The following is a 23,616-nucleotide window of genomic DNA, read 5'->3' on the forward strand; positions in this document are numbered from 1 at the left end:
ATAGAGGGGGAGGGGCTATTACATGGTGATGTATAGATGGGGAGGGGCTATTGTATGGTGGTGTATAGATGGGGAGGGGCTATTGTATGGTGGTGTATAGAGGGGGAGGGGCTATTGTATGGTGGTGTATAGAGGGGGAGGAGCTATTGTATGGTGGTGTATAGAATGGGAGGGGCTATTATATGGCTGTGTATAGAGGGGGAGGAGCTATTATATGGTTGTGTATAGAGGGGAGGGGCTATTGCATGATGGTGTGCAGGGGATGTGCTACAATAGTACAGACATATGAATTCCTCCGCATTGCCCTCTATACACCAGGTGAACAGCGATTGTTCTCATACTTTCCCTTGTTTCTATGGTGTAAGTCAGAATGTTGCTCTCACAGCTCAGCACATGACTTAATTTCCCAATCACTTCCCTCTATTCCAATATCTCTCCTGTCAGAGTGTGATTCATCTTCTCACAGTGCAGAAGCTTCTCTCCAGCACTGAGATGAGTATGAGTCCAGCGCATAACACTGTCCTGCTCCGAGCACTGTTATATAAGATTACTGCCTCTTTATTACATATGTATTTCACCTGCTGTTCTAACCAGCCCCTCTGACTTTGTCCTTACAGGGCCACTACCAACCACAAAGTCAAGGAGACCGTGGCTCTAGAACTCAGCTACGTCAACTCCAACCTGCAGCTACTGAAAGAGGAACTGGAGGAACTGAACAGCTCGGTGGAGGTCTACCAGAACGAGAGGTAACTGGGGTCTGAATTTATTCCATACTTGGTTCCACACAGTGGGTTGAAGGATGGAGCTGGTCATTAAGAGTCATCACTGGTTCTTAGCGATAAGTCAGTGCTGGAGAACATTATACTGTACATATTACCTTCTGTGACGCCCGGAAGGACTGGGGGTGAGTGGTGAGCCCGGCACCCATGCTGGACACGTGTCTTTCCCCCGTGAAATTACTTTCTGCTTTCAGTGACATCATCAGCGTTCCCATGATCCCGCTTGGCTTGAAAGAGACTAAAGATCTGGACCTGGCTGAACCTCTGAAAGTAAGTTCTAGTGACCTCATGTTACCTAAAGTTTCTTAAATCTGATATGTCCAGAATTGTGCTCCCGGCAGTCGTGCAGTAATTGCACTGCTTCTTGTGTCTTTAGAGGGGTGTCTGAATGCGCAGGGTCCTGCTCTTAGTGCAGTGTCTGTGTGGTCCGGTCTCTTCTCCCTGCTGTAGTACTGTATGCTGCTGCTGATAGTATAGTGTCTGTGTGGTCTGGTCTCCCTGCTGTCGTACTATATGCTGCTGCTGATAGTGTGGTCTGGTCTCTTCTCTTCTCCCTGCTACTCTGCTGTAGTACTGTATGCTGCTGCTGTTAGTATAGTGTGGTCTGGTCTTCCTGCTGTAGTACTGTATGCTGCTGCTATTAGTATAGTGTCTGTGTAGTCTGGTCTCCCTGCTGTAGTACTGTATGCTGCTGCTGTTAGTATAGTGTCTGTGGGGTCTGGTCTCCCTGCTGTAGTACTGTATGCTGCTGCTGTTAGTATCTTGTCTGTGTGGTCTGGTTTCCCTGCTGTAGTATTGTATGCTGCTGCTGTTAGTGTAGTGTCTGTGTGGTCTGGTCTCCCTGCTGTAGTATTGTATGCTGCTGCTGATAGTGTGGTCTGGTCTCTTCTCCCAGCTACCCTGCTGTAGTACTGTATGGTGCTGCTGTTACAGTACTACAGCAGGGAGACCAGACCACACAGACACTACAGTAACAGCAGCACCATACAGTACTACAGCAGGGAGACCAGACCACAAAGACACTACAGTAACAGCAGCAGCATACAGTAGTGCAGCAGGGAGACCAGACCACACAGAAACTACAGTATGCTGCTGCTGTTAGTGTAGTGTCTGTGTGGTCTGGTCTTCCTGTGGTAGTACTGTTTGCTGCTGCTGTCGGTGTAGTGTCTTTGTGGTCTGGTCTCTCTTCTGTAGTACTGTATGCTGCTGCTGTTAGTGTAATGTCTGTGTGGTCTGGTCTGCCTGCTGTAGTACTGTATGCTGCTGCTGTTACTGTAGTGTCTGTGAGGTCTGGTCTCCCTGCTGTAGTACTGTATGCTGCTGCTGTTAGTATCTTGTCTGTGTGGTCTGGTTTCCCTGCTGTAGTATTGTATGCTGCTGCTGTTAGTGTAGTGTCTGTGTGGTCTGGTCTCTCTGCTGTAGTACTGTATGCTGCTGCTGATAGTGCGGTCTGGTCTCCCTGCTGTAGTACTGTATGCTGCTGCTGTTAGTATAGTGTCTGTGTGGTCTGGTCTCCCTGCTGTAGTACTGTATGCTGCTGCTGTTAGTATAGTGTATATGTGATCTGGTTTCCTTGCTGTAGTACTTTATGCTGCTGCTGTTAGTGTAGTGTCTGTGTGGTCTGGTCTCCCTGCTGTAGTACTGTATGATGCTGCTGTTAGCATAGGGTCTGTGTGGTCTGGTCTTCCTGCTGTAGTACTGTATGCTGCTGCTGTTCCTATAGTGTCTGTGTGGTCCGGTCTCTTCTCTCTGCTACTCTTCTGTAGTACTGTATGCTGCTGCGGTTAGTATAGTATCTGTGTGGTCTGGTCTCCCTGCTGTAGTACTGTATGGTGCTGCTGTTACTGTAGTGCAGGGCTGGGCAACACAGGCCCTCCAGATGTTGGTGAACTACACATCCCAAGATGCTTTGCATCAGTTTCAGCATGGCCGCATAGCAAAACTAATGCAAAGCATACTGGGATGTGTAGTTCACTAACATCTGGAGGGCTGGTGTTGCCCAGCCCTGCTGTAGTGTCTGTGTGGTCTGGTCTCCCTGCTGTAGTACTGTATGCTGCTGCTGATAGTGTGGTCTGGTCTCTTCTCCCAGCTACCCTGCTGTAGTACTGTATGGTGCTGCTGTTACTGTAGTGTCTATGTGGTCTGGTCTCCCTGCTGTAGTACTGTATGCTGCTGCTGATAGTATAGTGTCTGTGAGGTCTGGTCTCCCTGGTGTAGTACTGTATAGTGTCTGTTTGGTCTGGTCTCCCTGCTGTAGTACTGTATGCTGCTGTTGTTAGTGTAGTGTCTATGTGGTCTGGTCTCCCTGCTGTAGTACTGTATGCTGCTGCTGTTCATATAGTGTCTGTGTGGTCCGGTCTCTTCTCTCTGCTACTCTGCTGTAGTACTGTATGCTGCTGCGGTTAGTATAGTATCTGTGTGGTCTGGTCTCCCTGCTGTAGTACTGTATGGTGCTGCTGTTACTGTAGTGCAGGGCTGGGCAACACAGGCCCTCCAGATGTTGGTGAACTACACATCCCAAGATGCTTTGCATCAGTTTCAGCATGGCCGCATAGCAAAACTAATGCAAAGCATACTGGGATGTGTAGTTCACTAACATCTGGAGGGCTGGTGTTGCCCAGCCCTGCTGTAGTGTCTGTGTGGTCTGGTCTCCCTGCTGTAGTACTGTATGCTGCTGCTGATAGTGTGGTCTGGTCTCTTCTCCCAGCTACCCTGCTGTAGTACTGTATGGTGCTGCTGTTACTGTAGTGTCTATGTGGTCTGGTCTCCCTGCTGTAGTACTGTATGCTGCTGCTGCTGATAGTATAGTGTCTGTGAGGTCTGGTCTCCCTGGTGTAGTACTGTATAGTGTCTGTGTGGTCTGGTCTCCCTGCTGTAGTACTGTATGCTGCTGCTGATAGTGTGGTCTGGTCTCTTCTCCCTGCTACTCTGCTGTAGTACTGTATGCTGCTGCTGTTAGTATAGTGTATGTGTGGTCTGGTCTCCCTGCTGTAGTACTGTATGCTGCTGCTGTTAGTATAGTGTATGTGTGGTCTGGTCTCCCTGCTGTAGTACTGTATGCTGCTGCGGTTAGTATAGTGTCTGTGTGGACTGGTCTCCCTGCTGTAGTACTGTATGCTGCTGCTGTTAGGATCTTGTCTGTGTGGTCTGGTTTCCCTGCTGTAGTATTGTATGCTGCTGCTGTTAGTGTAGTGTCTGTGTGGTCTGGTCTCCCTGCTGTAGTATTGTATGCTGCTGCTGATAGTGTGGTCTGGTCTCTTCTCCCAGCTACCCTGCTGTAGTACTGTATGGTGCTGCTGTTACAGTACTACAGCAGGGAGACCAGACCACACAGACACTACAGTAACAGCAGCACCATACAGTACTACAGCAGGGAGACCAGACCACAAAGACACTACAGTAACAGCAGCAGCATACAGTAGTACAGCAGGGAGACCAGACCACACAGAAACTACAGTATGCTGCTGCTGTTAGTGTAGTGTCTGTGTGGTCTGGTCTTCCTGTGGGTAGTACTGTTTGCTGCTGCTGTCAGTGTAGTGTCTTTGTGGTCTGGTCTCTCTTCTGTAGTACTGTATGCTGCTGCTGTTAGTGTAATGCCTGTGTGGTCTGGTCTGCCTGCTGTAGTACTGTATGCTGCTGCTGTTACTGTAGTGTCTGTGAGGTCTGGTCTCCCTGCTGTAGTACTGTATGCTGCTGCTGTTAGTATAGTGTCTGTGTGGTCTGGTCTCCCTGCTGTAGTACTGTATGCTGCTGCTGTTAGTATAGTGTATATGTGATCTGGTTTCCTTGCTGTAGTACTTTATGCTGCTGCTGTTAGTGTAGTGTCTGTGTGGTCTGGTCTCCCTGCTGTAGTACTGTATGCTGCTGCTGTTAGCATAGGGTCTGTGTGGTCTGGTCTTCCTGCTGTAGTACTGTATGCTGCTGCTGTTCATATAGTGTCTGTGTGGTCCGGTCTCTTCTCTCTGCTGTAGTACTGTATGCTGCTGCGGTTAGTATAGTATCTGTGTGGTCTGGTCTCCCTGCTGTAGTAGTGTATGGTGCTGCTGTTACTGTAGTGCAGGGCTGGGCAACACCGGCCCTCCAGATGTTGGTGAACTACACATCCCAAGATGCTTTGCATCAGTTTCAGCATGGCCGCATAGCAAAACTAATGCAAAGCATACTGGGATGTGTAGTTCACTAACATCTGGAGGGCTGGTGTTGCCCAGCCCTGCTGTAGTGTCTGTGTGGTCTGGTCTCCCTGCTGTAGTACTGTATGCTGCTGCTGATAGTGTGGTCTGGTCTCTTCTCCCAGCTACCCTGCTGTAGTACTGTATGGTGCTGCTGTTACTGTAGTGTCTATGTGGTCTGGTCTCCCTGGTGTAGTACTGTATAGTGTCTGTTTGGTCTGGTCTCCCTGCTGTAGTACTGTATCTTGCTGTTGTTAGTCTAGTGTCTGTGAGGTCTGGTCTCCCTGCTGTAGTACTGTATAGTGTCTGTGAGGTCTGGTCTCCCTGCTGTAGTACTGTATGCTGCTGCTGTTAGTATAGTGTCTGTGTGGTCTGGTCTCCCTGCTGTAGTACTGTATGCTGCTGCTGTTAGTATAGTGTCTGTGTGGTCTGGTCTCCCTGCTGTAGTACTGTATGCTGCTGCTGTTAGTGTGGTCTGATTTCCCTGCTGTAGTACTGTATGCTGCTGCTGTTAGTGTGGTCTGGTCTCCCTGCTGTAGTACTGTATGCTGCTGCTGTTAGTGTGGTCTGGTTTCCCTGCTGTAGTACTGTATGCTGCTGCTGTTAGTGTGGTCTGGTCTCCCTGCTGTAGTACTGTATGCTGCTGCTGTTAGTGTGGTCTGGTCTCCCTGCTGTAGTACTGTATGCTGCTGCTGTTAGTATAGTGTCTGTGTGGTCTGGTCTCCCTGCTGTTGTACTGTATGCAGCTGCTGTTAGTATAGTGTCTGTGTGGTCTGGTCTCCCTGCTGTAGTACTGTATGCTGCTGCTGTTGTTAGTGTAGTGTCTGTGTGGTCTGGTCTCCCTGCTGTAGTACTGTATGCTGCTGCTGTTAGTGTGGTCTGGTTTCCCTGCTGTAGTACTGTATGCTGCTGCTGTTAGTGTGGTCTGGTTTCCCTGCTGTAGTACTGTATGCTGCTGCTGTTAGTGTGGTCTGGTCTCCTCGCTGTAGTACTGTATGCTGCTGCTGTTAGTGTAGTGTCTGTGTGGTCTGGTTTCCCTGCTGTAGTACTGTATGCTGCTGCTGTTAGTGTGGTCTGGTTTCCCTGCTGTAGTACTGTATGCTGCTGCTGTTAGTGTGGTCTGGTCTCCTTGCTGTAGTACTGTATGCTGCTGCTGTTAGTGTGGTCTGGTCTCCCTGCTGTAGTACTGTATGCTGCTGCTGTTAGTGTAGTGTCTGTGTGGTCTGGTTTCCCTGCTGTAGTACTGTATGCTGCTGCTGTTAGTGTGGTCTGGTCTCCTCGCTGTAGTACTGTATGCTGTTGCTGTTAGTGTGGTCTGGTCTCCTCGCTGTAGTACTGTATGCTGCTGCTGTTAGTGTGGTCTGGTGTCCCTGCTGTAGTACTGTATGCTGCTGCTGTTAGTGTAGTCTGGTCTCCCTGCTGTAGTACTGTATGCTGCTGCTGTTAGTGTAGTCTGGTCTCCCTGCTGTAGTACTGTATGCTGCTGCTGTTAGTATAGTGTCTGTGTGGTCTGGTCCCCCTGCTGTAGTACTGTATGCTGCTGCTGTTAGTATAGTGTCTGTGTGGTCTGGTCTCCCTGCTGTAGTACTGTATGCTGCTGTTGTTAGTGTAGTGTCTGTGTGGTCTGGTCTCCCTGCTGTAGTACTGTATGCTGCTGCTGTTAGTGTGGTCTGGTCTCCCTGCTGTAGTACTGTATGCTGCTGCTGTTAGTGTGGTCTGGTCTCCCTGCTGTAGTACTGTATGCTGCTGCTGTTAGTGTGGTCTGGTCTCCTCGCTGTAGTACTGTATGCTGCTGCTGTTAGTGTGGTCTGGTTTCCCTGCTGTAGTACTGTATGCTGCTGCTGTTAGTATAGTGTCTGTGTGGTCTGGTCTCCCTGCTGTAGTACTGTATGCTTCTGCTGTTAGTGTGGTCTAGTCTCCCTGCTGTAGTACTGGATGCTGCTGCTGTTAGTGTGGTCTGGTCTCCTCGCTGTAGTACTGTATGCTGCTGCTGTTAGTGTGGTCTGGTCTCCTCGCTGTAGTACTGTATGCTGCTGCTGTTAGTATAGTGTCTGTGTGGTCTGGTCTCCTCACTGTAGTACTGTATGCTGCTGCTGTTAGTATAGTGTCTGTGTGGTCTGGTCTCCTCGCTGTAGTACTGTATGCTGCTGCTGTTAGTATAGTGTATGTGTGGTCTGGTCTCCCTGCTGTAGTACTGTATGCTGCTGCTGTTAGTATAGTGTCTGTGTGGTCTGGTCCCCCTGCTGTAGTACTGTATGCTGCTGCTGTTAGTATAGTGTCTGTGTGGTCTGGTCTCCCTGCTGTAGTACTGTATGCTGCTGTTGTTAGTGTAGTGTCTGTGTGGTCTGGTCTCCCTGCTGTAGTACTGTATGCTGCTGCTGTTAGTGTGGTCTGGTCTCCCTGCTGTAGTACTGTATGCTGCTGCTGTTAGTGTGGTCTGGTCTCCTTGCTGTAGTACTGCATGCTGCTGCTGTTAGTGTGGTCTGGTTTCCCTGCTGTAGTACTGTATGCTGCTGCTGTTAGTATAGTGTCTGTGTGGTCTGGTCTCCCTGCTGTAGTACTGTATGCTTCTGCTGTTAGTGTGGTCTAGTCTCCCTGCTGTAGTACTGTATGCTGCTACTGTTAGTGTGGTCTAGTCTCCCTGCTGTAGTACTGGATGCTGCTGCTGTTAGTGTGGTCTGGTCTCCTCGCTGTAGTACTGTATGCTGCTGCTGTTAGTGTGGTCTGGTCTCCTCGCTGTAGTACTGTATGCTGCTGCTGTTAGTATAGTGTCTGTGTGGTCTGGTCTCCTCGCTGTAGTACTGTATGCTGCTGCTGTTAGTATAGTGTCTGTGTGGTCTGGTCTCCTCGCTGTAGTACTGTATGCTGCTGCTGTTAGTATAGTGTATGTGTGGTCTGGTCTCCCTGCTGTAGTACTGTATGCTGCTGCTGTTAGTATAGTATCTGTGTGGTCTGGTCTCCTCGCTGTAGTACTGTATGCTGCTGCTGTTAGTATAGTGTCTGTGTGGTCTGGTCTCCTCGCTGTAGTACTGTATGCTGCTGCTGTTAGTGTAGTGTCTGTGTGGTCTGGTCTCCTCGCTGTAGTACTGTATGCTGCTGCTGTTAGTGTGGTCTGGTCTCCTCGCTGTAGTACTGTATGCTGCTGCTGTTAGTGTGGTCTGGTCTCCTCGCTGTAGTACTGTATGCTGCTGCTGTTAGTGTGGTCTGGTCTCCTCGCTGTAGTACTGTATGCTGCTGCTGTTGGGGTTTGGGATGGAAGAGGCATGTGATCAGTAGATGCTCCTATGGATGACCGCTGATGACGCAGATACTTCTGTCACCTCTGTCCAGGATTTCATTGCCATCCACTATGGAGAAGACGGCAGCCTCTATGAGAAGGAGATAAATGAGCTGATGAACCTGCGACAGGTCAGTATCTTCTATACGAATTAGCTGCATATCCCCAAGGAGTTATTATTGGCATCCCGGTCCTACGAGACCTGTGGAAGTCTAGTGTCCTAGCCGCATGCTGTGAATGTGGGGTAATGCAGACCCGATTACACAGCCGCAGATTCACCGTAGCCAGCGTTTAGTTAAGAGTGAAATCCCGCCTATTGAAGTAATGTCCCGCCGTGCGAAAAGATGTGTATGTCTGCCGATCTATTCACGTTCGTGCACAATATGTCGAAACCCTGTGGCAAGCCGCCCAGCATCTAATGATTTTTCTACTGGTCACAAGTCAGCGCAGCCTCAGAGCAGCCAGAGACGTACTCACTGCTGTGATGAATATACAGTAGGCCTATTCGGCCTGTTACTGATGTCCCACCCTCCCCTAAAACACTAAGGCCCACCTAGCTATCAGATCTGAATACCTCCTATGTGTCGACTGCTGTCTCTCCAGGCCATGAGGACCCCCAGTCGCAGTGAGGCCGGCCTGGAGCTCCTGATGGAGTATTACAACCAGCTCTACTTCCTGGACAACCGCTTCATCCCCACTAACCGGACGCTGGGCGTCTACTTCCACTGGTCAGTATGTTTCCAGCTTCTGCCCAGTTCTTTGTCTGGGATTCATTCTGATTTTATTAACGTGAAGGATGAGCGGAAATTAGAAAATGTTTTTACCTTCCGGTAACTCTCTTGGCTCCGGCCGTTCTGTAAGTTGGGAGAACCCTCCAGTACATTGAGGCAATGTCCAACACTTGTTAGTTTGGGGTAAAGTATTTTGATAAGGGCTCTTAACAATGTGAGGTCTCAAAGCGTTTGATTTTCAGGTACGATTCTCTGACTGGGGTTCCGTCCTGCCAGAGGGCTCTGGCGTTTGAGAAGGGAAGTGTGTTGTTTAATATGGGAGCCCTACACACCCAGATTGGGGCAAGACAGGATCGTCTGACGGTACAAGGAGTGGAGACGGCCATCGATGCCTTTCAGAAGGCCGCGGGTGGGTATAACAGGATTGTTTATAACCGCTAATGCACAAAAAGGTTCTAACTACCCCTACAATGCTGTTGCGATCAGGACAGACTGCGTCAGAAATGTAATGGTGGTTCCCGGGTGGTGACTTCTAGTGCATGCAAAAAATGGTTCATTCAGTGGGTGTGTTATGGGAGTGTCATAGGCGTGGCAATGCAGCTGGGTGCAAGTTTCCAGCAAATGGCGTTACAGCATGCATGACTGCTATGAGTGGGTGTCTCAGACCTCGCGCATTTGACCATGCGGATTCACATCTGGATCATGTACAGATATTTGCAGACGGGTGACTGATGCAGTGTTTGCTTTTACATGCAGCTTAGAATCGGCCCCATTCTGACTTTCTGCGGCTTTGTTCACCGGTCGTAGGTTACTGTATTATTTCATCATGGTCTGTGTTCTGGGTTTATCCTCCTTTATTCTTGCATCATTCTAGTCTGTTATGTGTAATGTTATTGATCTATTGATCGCTTGCAGACCAGATGCACAGGAATTTGTATATACAATTTAGGTTCTTATTTCTATTGCACTCAGTACAGCGTTCACCAGCACGACAGAGAGCGACCGTGCATTTGTTGGTAAAATGATCATATACCGTATAGGTCTATAGAAATCTAACAGCAATGTCCGACAGAAATGGCGCTCTATCTATCTGGTATTTTGCTCTATTCGGAATATTCTCATTAACGTGCGACTCTCTTATGTTCTCCGCAGGGTGCTTCAGTTACTTAAAGGAGAACTTCTCCAATGCCCCAAGCCTGGACATGAGTGCGGCCTCTCTGAATATGCTGGTGCGGCTGATGATCGCGCAGGTCCAGGAGTGCATCTTTGAGAAATTTGTCCTGGAGAACCCCCAGAATAACTTCTTCTCCCAACTTCAGTTGGCTCAGGAAGCTGCCAGAGTAAGTGCTCTTTCCTGGGACTTATAAGTAGGTTTCTGCTCTGGAGCTCCCCTGACTGTGCCCTCCCCCGCTCAGCATGGTCTCCTCTTTCTGTGACCTCCCCTGCTCAGGCGATCTTCCCTGTCTGTGCCCTCCCCCGCTGAACAGGAGCTCCCCTGTCTGTGCCCTCCCCCGCTGAACAGGATCTCCCCTGTCTGTGTCCTCCTCTGCTCAGCAGGATCTCCCCTGTCTGTGCCCTCCCCTGCTCGGCAGGATCTCCCCTGTCTGTGCCCTCCCCTGCTCGGCAGGATCTTCCCTGTCTGTGCCTCCCCTGCTCATCAGGATCTCCCCTGTCTGTGCCTCCTCTGCTCATCAGGATCTCCCCTGTCTGTGCCCTCCCCCGCTCGGCAGGATCTCCCCTGTCTGTGCCCTCCCCTGCTCAGCAGGATCTTCCCTGTCTGTGCCCTCCTCTGCTCAGCAGGATCTCCCCTGTCTGTACCCTCCTCTGCTCATCAGGAGCTCCCCTGTCTGTGCCTCCTCTGCTCATCAGGATCTCCCCTGTCTGTGCCCTCCCCCGCTCGGCAGGATCTCCCCTGTCTGTGCCCTCCCCTGCTCAGCAGGATCTTCCCTGTCTGTGCCCTCCTCTGCTCAGCAGGATCTCCTGTCTCTGCCCTCCTCTGCTCATCAGGAGCTCCCCTGTCTGTGCCCTCCCCCGCTGAGCAGGAGCTCCCCTGTCTGTGCCCTCCCTTGCTCGGCAGGATCTCTTCTGTCTGTGCTGACCTCTGTGACCTGTGACTTGTTTTGTTTTTGTTTCCACCACCCCAGGTTGAAGATGTATATACGCTGGTATACAGAACCATGATGCATCCACCTGTTAAAGACTATGTCCCCTTCTCTTGGACCACCATGGTCCGGGTAAAAGCTGAACATTTCAAGGCACTGTCCCACTACCACGCTGCTAATGCTCTGTGTGACTTCTCCAGTGAGTAGCTGCTTTCCTTGTGGTCCCATAGAGGGGTCTAGTCACCTGTTGTCTTATAAACCAAATGCTCTACAAGAACCTGTCTCCTCCCAAATTGTAGAACCAGAGACACTCAGCCTGGCTGTTGGGGTGCGGTCAGGATTTTGGGGAGCTATTGTGTATATGTTATTATACTTTATATTGGTAAAATGTTAAACATGCCATGTGCCGTTCGGTGGCAGCAGCGTGTGTGCCCGGTGTGGGTCACACATACTTTACGTATTCTTACACCATTATCCTGATCATTTACTTGCCCAATTCATATCCACTTGTGTGCTTTAAAAAAAAAATGTCTTTAAAAGGTGAAACCACTTCCTGTCCCGACTTCTCTGGTGCAAACTCTGTGCCGGTTTGCTCGAATCGAATTGCTAGGTCTATGTGAGAACATAAACAGAAATCCACATTAAGTCACATTATTGTGACCACCTCCTACAATTGACATCCGCTGCGCCTAGCCTGTGAAGTAAGTCCCGCGGCGCCCTGGCTTGGGGGGTGATAGGCCGTTTGCACGCAGATGTTGTGGGTGAAAATGGGCGATATCATCCAAGTTGCAAAAAAAGGGAGACTTATCGGCTTTAGGCCACCTGTGGCGGTATTTCTGAAACAGCGCAGTTTGTGAGTTGTCCGCATGCTGCTGTATTGACGGTGTATCGTGACTGGACAAATGGCAGCATTAAGAACTGACGTGGAATCTGTGAAGCACCACATGCCATTGAGGTGAGAGGTGAATGCCGGCCACAAAGGTGCGTGAGGGCCGTCCGATGCACTACAGTGGAGCTGCTCACCGTCATAATGAAATTGGGGTCTAAGACAACAGTTCAGTTACCCCTGCTGTGCATGAGGCTCCGAAGCTAATGGATGGTCACTGCACCTATGGTAACGAGGGTGCATAAGGGTTCAGTTCACACTTTGGACGAGGAGTTGCCGTCTATGATGAGGCACTTTTGCTTCTTCATCGAATGAATGGACAATTGCATGTGAGACAAAAAATACCGGAAAACACCCACTGGTGGCGGCAGGGTAATGGGCGGGGGAACGGTTCCACGGCATTGTCTTCCTTGTGAAAGGTGCTCTCAGAGGATCTGGTTATGAGACCATTCTTGCAGATCACGTACACCCATACATATTGATAGTTTTCCCTGGGGTGGATGGAGTCTTCCAGCGAGACAATGAGACACGTCATATGGCTAGAAATGTCCAATAGTGGTTGGATCACCTTCCCTGGCCCCCAAATTCCTTGGACTTGAACCCAGTTTTGGACCTGTGGTACCACCTGGATCGATATACAGGATCCGCTCTGTGGATCCTCCGCCACGCACCCTTCAGCCACTGTGGGATGCTCTGCAGTCAGCAGGAATCCATGGTCACAGTAATGTGACCTGATTGACTATCTCTAATTTAATCTCCCCATTTGCGCAGTCATTTCATATAGAAGGACAGGACCCGCACATTACGTGGTGCACCACTTTACCCGATACTGTGTCCTTACACAGAAGTGCCAGACCCTGACCACATTGTGGCTCCGTCCCGGGCTAATCCCGAGTCAGGGCCCTTTACACTGCACACAGGTGCAGTCTCTCTTCTGTCGGCACTTGGTGTCGACATCATCTCCAAGCACCGGGAAATCCTGCTCTCCTCATGCTATAAACTGCACCATTCCGGTGTCCTGCCCTGGTCGCTATCCGGTCTGGGTTGCTGGGTTATTTGCGACCCTTTCAGGCTGAGCGCTGACCAAAGTTGACCCGGCAATAACCCGTGTTATTGTGGCAGTCTGTTAAGGGGTATTTGTAAGGATCACTATACAGTATATATGGAAGTCCGCCGTGTTACAGGAGCTGGTCCTCTCCGCTCTGAGCTGGATTCACAGAGCAGCCGTTTTATTCCATTGGCTCCCCCACGTACAGGGATCACTGTTAATTATTGATGGTGCTCAGTAACTATTGTCTGCGGCATTGTGATCAGTGACAGATTCTTCAGATGGAGACAGGAAACGGCTGCAGCCCCAATTATAAAATATGAATAAAACATGAACCAGTCAGACTTATTGTTCCATATTGTATCCACAAGTGGCCAATGCAGGGGAACGGCACCGCAATGGGAAGCGGAGATGGGGTGTCCTCTGTTACTCAGGACACCGCTTACATGGGGTATATAGCAGATTTCCAGATTTCCACATGGCACCAGCAGGGGGGCCGACCTGTGTGATATTGGGGGAGGAAGGAAATTATCCAGCTGTCCTGGACTTTATAATATGTGTGTTCTCCAGTGACAGCCAATGGATGGTGTAATCACCATCCCAGTGCCCAGGTCTGGCTAACATGTGGCTCTCCGGCTGTGGTGAAAATACCCAGTATGCTTTTTCGGCTGTTCAGTGGGAAGATGTGCTGAGACACAGTAGCCCAGAGAGCCACGCTGCTGTGGTGATTCTAGCCCAGTCTGGTCTGTATTGATATAGACCAAACTGTGCTAGAGACACAAAAGCAGACCGCTACATGTTCCGGGAGGAAAGAGGAGCTGCATGTATTTTGAAAAGTGCAAGGTACTAGGATGAACACTAATTTCCTCAGTCCATGCGGGCGCTGCCATTTCATGTTGCAACCTCAGAGCTGCACATCTTATCGAACATTTCTCTGCTGATACTCTCCTATTGTGTTCCAGTCAGGAGAAAGAAAAATCACTTGCATGGACAAACCCAATGTGATTGTCCCACACCCTGCTGTAGAAGATCTAAACACCCAGCGAGGAACCTGCGCTTTACGACCAGTAGATCCGCTGTACTGTACTGGGGTGGATCCGTCAGTGCCGGCTACACGGACAGTTCTCTCCCTGCCCCTATATAGATTTCTGCTAATACATTATACTGTATGTCTCCCATGCAGTCCTTGTACTGTATCCCGGGTGCTGACACACAAAGCTTCCTGCGCACTCAGCACCGAAAGGGTTAAAGAGGCAGACACTTGGAGCATCATCTATTCACGGGGCGAGCAATTGTGGCCGCTGCGATTTAATCCTCCTGTCGTCCCCCAGCTGTAACACTGGCCCGGGGCAAGAGCCCAGTAATAAAGCCCATTCCTCAGCAGCCTGATCCCAGCTCTGTGCATCCTGCGCCGCAGTGTAAATCCCCAGATTATCCTGCGCAATCTCTTTATGCGAATTCCTTCCATGATGATTGTTGTGCGTATTATGTAATGGTGACAATACAAATCTATGAGGGGCTCTGGGGGTGCGAGGGAAAGATAAGGCTTAGTAACTGTATTTTCAGGGTTTTGGGGCATTTAGTAAACTACTAATCACAGTAGAAGCACATTAGAGCCAGTTACACCAGTAGTGTATTACAGATACATAATGTAGCGGCACGGACGGTGTAATGGTTAGCTTTACTCCCTGGTACTGGTACCAGTTCTGCACTGACCTCCCCGGTACTGGTGCCAGTTCTGCACTGACCTCTCCGGTACTGGCGCCAGTTCTGCACTGACCTCTCCGGTACTGGCACCAGTTCTGCACTGACCTCTCCGGTACTGGCACCAGTTCTGCACTGACCTCTCCGGTACTGGCACCAGTTCTGCACTGACCTCTCCGGTACTGGCACCAGTTCTGCACTGACCTCTCCGGTACTGGCACCAGTTCTGCACTGACCTCTCCGGTACTGGCACCAGTTCTGCACTGACCTCCCCGGTACCGTCGCCAGTTCTGCGCTGACCTCCCCGGTACCGTCGCCAGTTCTGCGCTGACCTCTCCGGTACTGTCACCAGTTCGGCACTGACCTCTCCGGTACTGTCACCAGTTCGGCACTGACCTCCCACGTGACGGGCGCCAGTTCTGCACTGACCTCCCCGGGACTGGCATACTAATTGGATTTATCGGAATGGCGCCTTCGGGTGATCATGCACGTGTAGCGTGTTTTGGGGGATTCAGTATTAAATCCCGGCGGTCGGGATCCCGACGCTGGAATACCGACCGCCGAAATCCCAACAGGGGGGGGGACGTGGATCGCCCCCCCTTGCGGGCGCTTTTGTTTAAGTTGTACTAATGCAAAAACTCAATAATAATGATTGAATCAAAAAAACAATTCTATCTGATGACCCTGGGAGAACCCACCTCCCTCATTTTAGGTTGTAGTTATTTAGCACTCTGGTAATGCTGTGTGGTGGGGAACGTGCTAAAGACCTAGCACCCAGACATATAGGGCTATTTCACACGCTCCAGCTCCTGCGGGGCGGAGAAACCCCGCACGGCCAAGAAGCCGCACCGCATTCACAAGTTTTCAATGGTGGGGATGGCGACAGCCCGGCAGCCGTCCCTTCCAGTGGCCGTCCCGTGTGAATGGACACAATTGTGTCCATTATTAACTACTGTGTGCGGCACGGCTTTTGGCCGTGTGGGGTGTCACCGCCCGGCAGGTGCCAGAGCGTGTGAAATAGCCCATACATTGTGTAGTGACTGCTATGTTATTGTGACTGTGTGCTGCTCATGGCATATAGAATAATATCAGGTTTCACTTCCAGCCTCCCCCGAACAGGAGTTGATTGAGCATGAGAAGGCAATGTTGCAGTTCCACACCACACCACCAGAGGGCCTCAACATCAGCTTCTTGCTACAAGACCAAGAGGAACGAAGGAAACTAGGTAAGGGTTCCCTACCCGGAGATCTCATCCAGACGGCTTATCCCACAGAGGTTCGTCTGTTCCAATCTGAGCACTGACTGTGTTCATGTATATAAATCTGTGTGTGTACATACATGTAGGTAAGAGATCCGGGGACCGGGTATAGTAGCCCGTGTGTCACATGCAGGTCAGGGACTGGGTATAATAACCCCTGTGTCACATGCAGGTCAGGGACCGGGTGTAATAGCCTCTGTGTCACACGCAGGTAAGGGGCCGGGTATAATAACCCCTGTGTCACGCGCAGGTAAGGGACCGGGTATCGTAACCCCTGTGTCACATGCAGGTAAGGGACCGGGTATAATAGCCCCTGTGTCACACGCAGGTAAGGGGCCGTATAATAACCCCAGTGTCACACGCAGGTAAGCGGCCGGGTATAATAGCCCCTGTGTCACACGCAGGTAAGGGGCCGTATAATAACCCCAGTGTCACACGCAGGTAAGCGGCCGGGTATAATAGCCCCTGTGTCACACGCAGGTAAGGGACTGGGTATAATAACCCCTGTGTCACACGCAGGTAAGGGGCCGGGTATAATAGCCCCTGTGTCACACGCAGGTAAGGGACCGGGTATAATAACCCCAGTGTCACACGCTGGTAAGGGACCGGGTATAATAACCCCAGTGTCACACGCTGGTAAGGGACCGGGTATAATAACCCCAGTGTCACACGCTGGTAAGGGGCCGGGTATAATAACCCCAGTGTCACACGCAGGTCAGGTACCGGGTATAATAACCCCTGTGTCACACGCAGGTAAGGGGCTGGGTATAATAACCCCAGTGTCACGCGCAGGTAAGGGGCCGGGTATAATATACCCTGTGTCACGCGCAGGTAAGGGGCCGGGTATAATATCCCCTGTGTCACGCGCAGGTAAGAGACCCAGGGACCGGGTATAATAACCCCAGTGTCACACGTAATTAAGGGGCCGGGTACAATAACCCCCGTGTCACACGCAGGTAAGGGGCCGGGTATAATAACCCCAGTGTCACATGCAGGTAAGGGACCGGGTATAATATCCCCTGTGTCACGCGCAGGTAAGGGACTGGGTATAATAACCCCTGTGTCACACGCAGGTAAGGGGCCGGGTATAATAACCCCAGTGTCACATGCAGGTAAGGGACCGGGTATAATATCCCCTGTGTCACGCGCAGGTAAGGGGCCGGGTATAATATCCCCTGTGTCACGCGCAGGTAAGGGGCCGGGTACAATAACCCCTGTGTCACACACAGGTAAGAGACCCAGGGACCGGGTATAATAACCCCAGTGTCACACGTAATTAAGGGGCCGGGTACAATAACCCCCGTGTCACACGCGGGTAAGGGGACGGGTATAATAACCCCCGTGTCACACGCGGGTAAGGGGCCGGGTATAATAACCTCCGTGTCACGCGCAGGTAAGGGGCCGGGTATAATAACCCCCGTGTCACGCGCAGGTAAGGGGCCGGGTATAATAACCCCCGTGTCACGCGCAGGTAAGGGGCCGGGTATAATAACCCCCGTGTCACGCGCAGGTAAGGGGCCGGGTACAATAACCCCCGTGTCACGCGCAGGTAAGGGGCCGGGTACAATAACCCCCGTGTCACGCGCAGGTAAGGGGCCGGGTACAATAACCCCCGTGTCACGCGCAGGTAAGGGGCCGGGTACAATAACCCCCGTGTCACGCGCAGGTAAGGGGCCGGGTACAATAACCCCCGTGTCACGCGCAGGTAAGGGGCCGGGTACAATAACCCCCGTGTCACGCGCAGGTAAGGGGCCGGGTACAATAACCCCCGTGTCACGCGCAGGTAAGGGGCCGGGTACAATAACCCCTGTGTCACGCGCAGGTAAGGGGCCGGGTACAATAACCCCTGTGTCACGCGCAGGTAAGGGGCCGGATACAATAACCCCCGTGTCACGCGCAGGTAAGGGGCCGGGTACAATAACCCCCGTGTCACGCGCAGGTAAGGGGCCGGGTACAATAACCCCCGTGTCACGCGCAGGTAAGGGGCCAGGTATAATAACCCCTGTGTCACACGCAGGTAAGGGGCCGGGTATAATAACCCCCGTGTCACGCGCAGGTAAGGGGCCGGGGATAATAACCCCCGTGTCACGCGCAGGTAAGGGGCCAGGTATAATAACCCCCGTGTCACACGCAGGTAAGGGGCCGGGTATAATAACCCCCGTGTCACACGCAGGTAAGGGGCCGGGTATAATAACCCCCGTGTCACACGCAGGTAAGGGGCCGGGTATAATAACCCCCGTGTCACACGCAGGTAAGGCCCACCTGAAGACTGCAGTGATGAAGCATGAAGAAGCCATGCGGATCCACGGCCTATGTAAGATTCTCCGGAAGATGGACATCCTGCAGGAAGTCCTAGCCATGGCGCACAAGCGATCTCTCAGTAACTACTCCGACATTGACCACGAGGAGGATTTTTTCGAGACTGGCGACGCCCCCGACATTCAGCGTAAGAATAGTTTATTACAGAGAGTCTGATTATTATACGGCTCCTGCTGACCGGGGACCGCCCTGTAGCAGATCACATCCAGCTGTGATGTCATTACTATCAGGTGTGATGTATGCATGCATGCTGATATACTCTGTACTGCCCTACATAATATGTGTGCGATATATACATATATGTCTGGTAATAAATACAGTTTCCTTTTCCAGCAAGAACCCAGCAGAAGCCGGAGATAAAGATCCCAGTTTTCTCTAAGGTGAAAGTGACGGACATATTCCTGCGCTTAGTGAGTACCTGAGACCAGGATCCTGTGTTATATGCTGCAGCATTAATGCACCGTACAGTAGATTGGTCAGATGAGGCCACCGTACTGATCCCGCTCTGCTCACATTGTACTTCGTAGTCACATATACAACCTTATACAGAGATGTGTTCCGGGTGCACACACAGAGTGACATAGAAACCCCTCAATTCAGCCTCTACGGTCACACTTCAGGCCAGGTTTCTGGGTTAGCTTTCCCCACCAAACAGGGGAGTCTGGAAATGATTATTGTACCCCCAGATAATGACAAATGGCTCACGTATTGGTACTGAGGGGCCGTACACATGCGTGGTCATTAGATAACTCAGTCCTTTAACTTAATCTGAATCGGGCCCATGGTTCGGGGTAATAGGCGTCTGTATATGGCTGTAGTAGAGTATAATAATAGAAAGTCTTCTGCTGATGGACCTACCCGTGGTCACTTACGATGTGTGGTTGTCTTGCAGGGTCCGCTCTCTGTGTTCTCAGCAAAGCACAGGTGGCGGCCGGCACAGAAGGTCCACCTGGCCCGGGGGGACGATGGCTTTGGCTTCACACTGAGAGGGGACTCTCCGGTGCTGATCGCAGGGGTGGTGCCTGGAGGCTGCGCGGATGTACGTATAATGACAGAGATATAACCTTGTCTGTATCTGGCAGCAACGTACGGTTATTTGTCTTACTGAGGGACTAATACCACAGGTCGCTGGGAGAGGTTACAACACCCCCTGTGGGTAATAACCGTGGCTATATACTGTAGGGGTCCCGCCCCTGTTACCTGGCGCTCCAGAGCTGCAGCGCTGATTCACCATAGCCATAGGGTAATTAGGGTGTCTCATACCCCCAGTGTACCTATAGATGGGTTTTATTGAGACCTATAGACGTCCTCATCGGTCAAAGCCGAGATCCGACTCTCGTCCACACCGAACATTGCCGATCTCTGAGACGGGAACCCCCTATACGGTCCGATCTCTGAGACAGGAACCCCCTATACGGCCCGATCTCTGAGACGGGAACCCCCTATACGGCCCGATCTCTGAGACGGAAACCCCCTATACGGTCCGATCTCTGAGACTGGAACCCCCTATACGGTCCGATCTCTGAGACGGGAACCCCCTATACGGTCCGATTTCTGAGACGGGAACCCCCTATACGGTCCGATCTCTGAGACGGGAACCCCCTATACGGTCCGATCTCTGAGACGGGAACCCCCTATACGGTCCGATCCCTGAGACGGGAACCCCCTATACGGTCCGATCCCTGAGGCGGGAACCCCCGATACGGTCCGATCCCTGAGACGGGAACCCCCTATACGGTCCGATCCCTGAGACGGGAACCCCCTATACGGTCTGATCTCTGAGACGGAAACCCCCTATACGGTCCGATCTCTGAGACGGGAACCCCCTATACGGTCCGATCTCTGAGACGGGAACCCTCTATACGGTCCGATCTCTGAGACGGGAACCCCCTATACGGTCGATCTCTGAGACGGGAACCCCCTATACGGTCCGATCTCTGAGACGGGAACCCCCTATACGGTCCGATCTCTGAGACGGGAACCCCCTATACGGTCCGATCTCTGAGACGGGAACCCCCTATACGGTCCGATCTCTGAGACGGGAACCCCTATACGGTCCGATCTCTGAGACGGGAACCCCCTATACGGTCCGATCTCTGAGACGGGAACCCCCTATACGGTCCGATCTCTGAGACGGGAACCCCCTATACGGTCCGATCTCTGAGACGGGAACCCCCTATACGGTCCAATCTCTGAGACGGGAACCCCCTATACGGTCCAATCTCTGAGACGGGAACCCCCTATACGGTCCAATCTCTGAGACGGGAACCCCCTATACGGTCCGATCTCTGAGACGGGAACCCCCTATACGGTCCGATCTCTGAGACGGGAACCCCCTATACGGTCCGATCTCTGAGACGGGAACCCCCTATACGGTCCGATCTCTGAGACGGGAACCCCCTATACGGTCCGATCTCTGAGACGGGAACCCCCTATACGGTCCGATCTCTGAGACGGGAACCCCCTATACGGTCCGATCTCTGAGACGGGAACCCCCTATACGGTCCGATCTCTGAGACGGGAACCCCCTATATGGTGTATATTGAGGAGCGACTCTTATCTACACCGAACATTGCCAATCTCTAAGTCGAGAACCTCCTAAACCCCCTATACGGTCCGATCTATGAGACGGGGACCCCCGTGTAGAGGAAATGTCATTTTAGCTAGAACATTCCTTTTGTAAATGAAATGTAAAGTAAATCCCACCAGCAGAATCGCCTTATGCATTGTAGTCAGCAGGGGGGGTTCGGCAATGTACCTGGGGGAATAGGGCGTCCTGTGGGTGCTCCAAGGAAGTGGGTATCCTGTGGCTGCCCCGGAGGAAGTGGGTATCCTGTGGCTGCCCCGGAGGAAGAGTGTGTCCTGTGGCTGCCCCGGAGGAAGAGGGCATTATGTGGACGCAGTGTGTCCCTGCAGCTGCTTATTAATGTTCCAGGAATATCTGTTCTACAGATCTGAACATGATCTGTGTATATAGTCCCTTCAGTCCTACGTGTGCGTGTATATGTGTACGTGTGTATATGTGTACGTGTATGAATACATACCATGATACAGCGCCCCTATAACACTTCTGTCGCCCCCCTTGCTGCAGTGCGCCGGTGTGAAGGAGGGCGCCTACATTGTGGCTGTGAATGGGGAGGACTGCAAATGGGCCAAGCACTCTGACGTGGTGCGGTTACTGAAGGACGCGGGGACAGAAGGCGTGGATATAGAGATGGTGACGTTCCAGAGCGTGGACATACACAACATGGTGAGCGATGCGCCTCTAGCTAGCGTCTGCACACGTATGTATGTATGTATGTATGTATGTATGTATGACAGCTGCATTACTAATACAAGACTTCATGCAGATCCCAGCTTATTACTCCCTTATGTACTGTTCTGTGGCTACACAGGTTAGTGCTGTTGTGGAACTACAAGTCCCATGTGAAGGTGCCTGTTGTCATGAATAATACACAGTACACGGCTCTGTACCCCACGTCTCTGTACCCCCACTTATACCTTTCCTGTGCTGTAAGAGGAGCGATTACTGACCGGTATGATCCAGGGACATCCGCTACCCACATATACCGACCAGTGTGATTCCATAGACACCTGATTCCCACATATACTGAGTGGTGTGATCCAGGGACACCCGATACCCACATATACCGACCAGTGTGATCCAGGGACACCCGATACCCCCACATATACTGACCGGTGTGATCCCAGGGACGCCTGATCCCCACATATACTGACTGGTGTGATCCCATAGACGCCTGATCCCCACATCTACTGACTGGTGTGATCCAGGGACACCCGACACCCACATCTACTGATCCAGGGACACCCGATACCCACATATACCGACCAGTGTGATCCAGGGACACCCGATACCCACATATACCGACCAGTGTGATTCCATAGACGCCTGATTCCCACATATACTGAGTGGTGTGATCCCATAGACGCCTGATTCCCACATATACTGAGTGGTGTGATCCAGGGACACCCGATACCCACATATACTGACCGGTGTGATCCAGGGACACCCGATACCCACATATACCGACCGGTGTGATCCAGGGACACCCGATACCCACATATACCGACCGGTGTTATCCAGAGACAACTGATCCCCACATATACAGTACTGACCGGTGTGATCCAGGGACACACATATACCGACTGGTGTGATCCCAGGGACGCCTGATCCCCACATATACTGACCGGTGTGATCCCAGGGACGCCTGATCCCCACATATACTGACTGGTGTGATCCCATAGATGCCTGATCCCCCACATATACTGACTGGTGTGATCCAGGGACACCCGACACCCACATATACCGACCAGTGTGATCCAGGGACACCCGATACCCACATATACCGACCAGTGTGATTCCATAGACGCCTGATCCCCACATATACTGAGTGGTGTGATCCCATAGACGCCTGATTCCCACATATACTGAGTGGTGTGATCCAGGGACACCCGATACCCACATATACCGACCAGTGTGATCCCAGAGACACCTGATTCCCACATATACTGAGTGGTGTGATCCCATAGACACCTGATTCCCACATATACTGAGTGGTGTGATCCAGGGACACCCGATACCCACATATACCGACCAGTGTGATCCCATAGACGCCTGATTCCCACATATACTGAGTGGTGTGATCCCATAGACGCCTGATTTCCACATATACTGAGTGGTGTGATCCAGGGACACCCGATACCCACATATACTGACCGGTGTGATCCAGGGACACCCGATACCCACATATACCGACCGGTGTGATCCAGGGACACCCGATACCCACATATACTGACCGGTGTTATCCAGAGACAACTGATCCCCACATATACTGACCAGTGTGATCCAGGGACACCCGATACACACATATACCGACTGGTGTGATCCCAGAGATGCCTGATCCCCACATATACTGACCGGTGTGATCCCAGGGACGCCTGATCCCCACATATACTGACTGGTGTGATCCCATAGACGCCTGATCCCCACATATACCGACTCTGGTGTGACCCCAGAGACGCCCGATCCCCACATATACTGACTGGTGTGATCCAGGGACACCCGACACCCACATATACCGACCAGTGTGATCCAGGGACACCCGATACCCACATATACCGACCAGTGTGATCCAGGGACACCCGATACCCACATATACTGATTGGTGTGATCCCAGAGACACCTGATCCCCACATATACTGACTGGTGTGATCCCAGAGACGCCTGATCCCCACATATACTGACTGCTGTCCATGTGTACGGTATGTAGCAGCTGATGGGATGACTGCTGTCCGTGTATATGGTATGTAGCAGCTGATGGG

At 51.6% G+C, this 23,616-nt stretch overlaps 1 protein-coding gene across 2 annotated transcripts in view; it reads left to right on the top strand.

Moving 5' to 3' along the window:
• The window catches only part of RHPN1 (rhophilin Rho GTPase binding protein 1), a 54,192-nt gene that overhangs the window by 29,077 nt on the left and 1,499 nt on the right, over nt 1-23,616 (top strand). For both annotated transcript variants that reach the window (XM_083144925.1, XM_083144924.1), the window contains exons 4-15: nt 618-746; nt 974-1,049; nt 8,279-8,356; nt 8,829-8,953; nt 9,199-9,365; nt 10,109-10,296; nt 11,101-11,257; nt 15,802-15,921; nt 18,206-18,400; nt 18,607-18,683; nt 19,166-19,312; nt 21,365-21,523. In XM_083144925.1, the coding sequence (XP_083001051.1) occupies nt 618-746; nt 974-1,049; nt 8,279-8,356; nt 8,829-8,953; nt 9,199-9,365; nt 10,109-10,296; nt 11,101-11,257; nt 15,802-15,921; nt 18,206-18,400; nt 18,607-18,683; nt 19,166-19,312; nt 21,365-21,523 (1,618 nt within the window). The remainder of the gene's footprint in view (nt 1-617; nt 747-973; nt 1,050-8,278; nt 8,357-8,828; nt 8,954-9,198; nt 9,366-10,108; nt 10,297-11,100; nt 11,258-15,801; nt 15,922-18,205; nt 18,401-18,606; nt 18,684-19,165; nt 19,313-21,364; nt 21,524-23,616) is intronic.

Source organism: Crinia signifera, chromosome 5, assembly GCF_055691185.1.
Source record: "Crinia signifera chromosome 5, ASM5569118v1, whole genome shotgun sequence".
Lineage (NCBI taxonomy): Eukaryota > Metazoa > Chordata > Amphibia > Anura > Myobatrachidae > Crinia > Crinia signifera.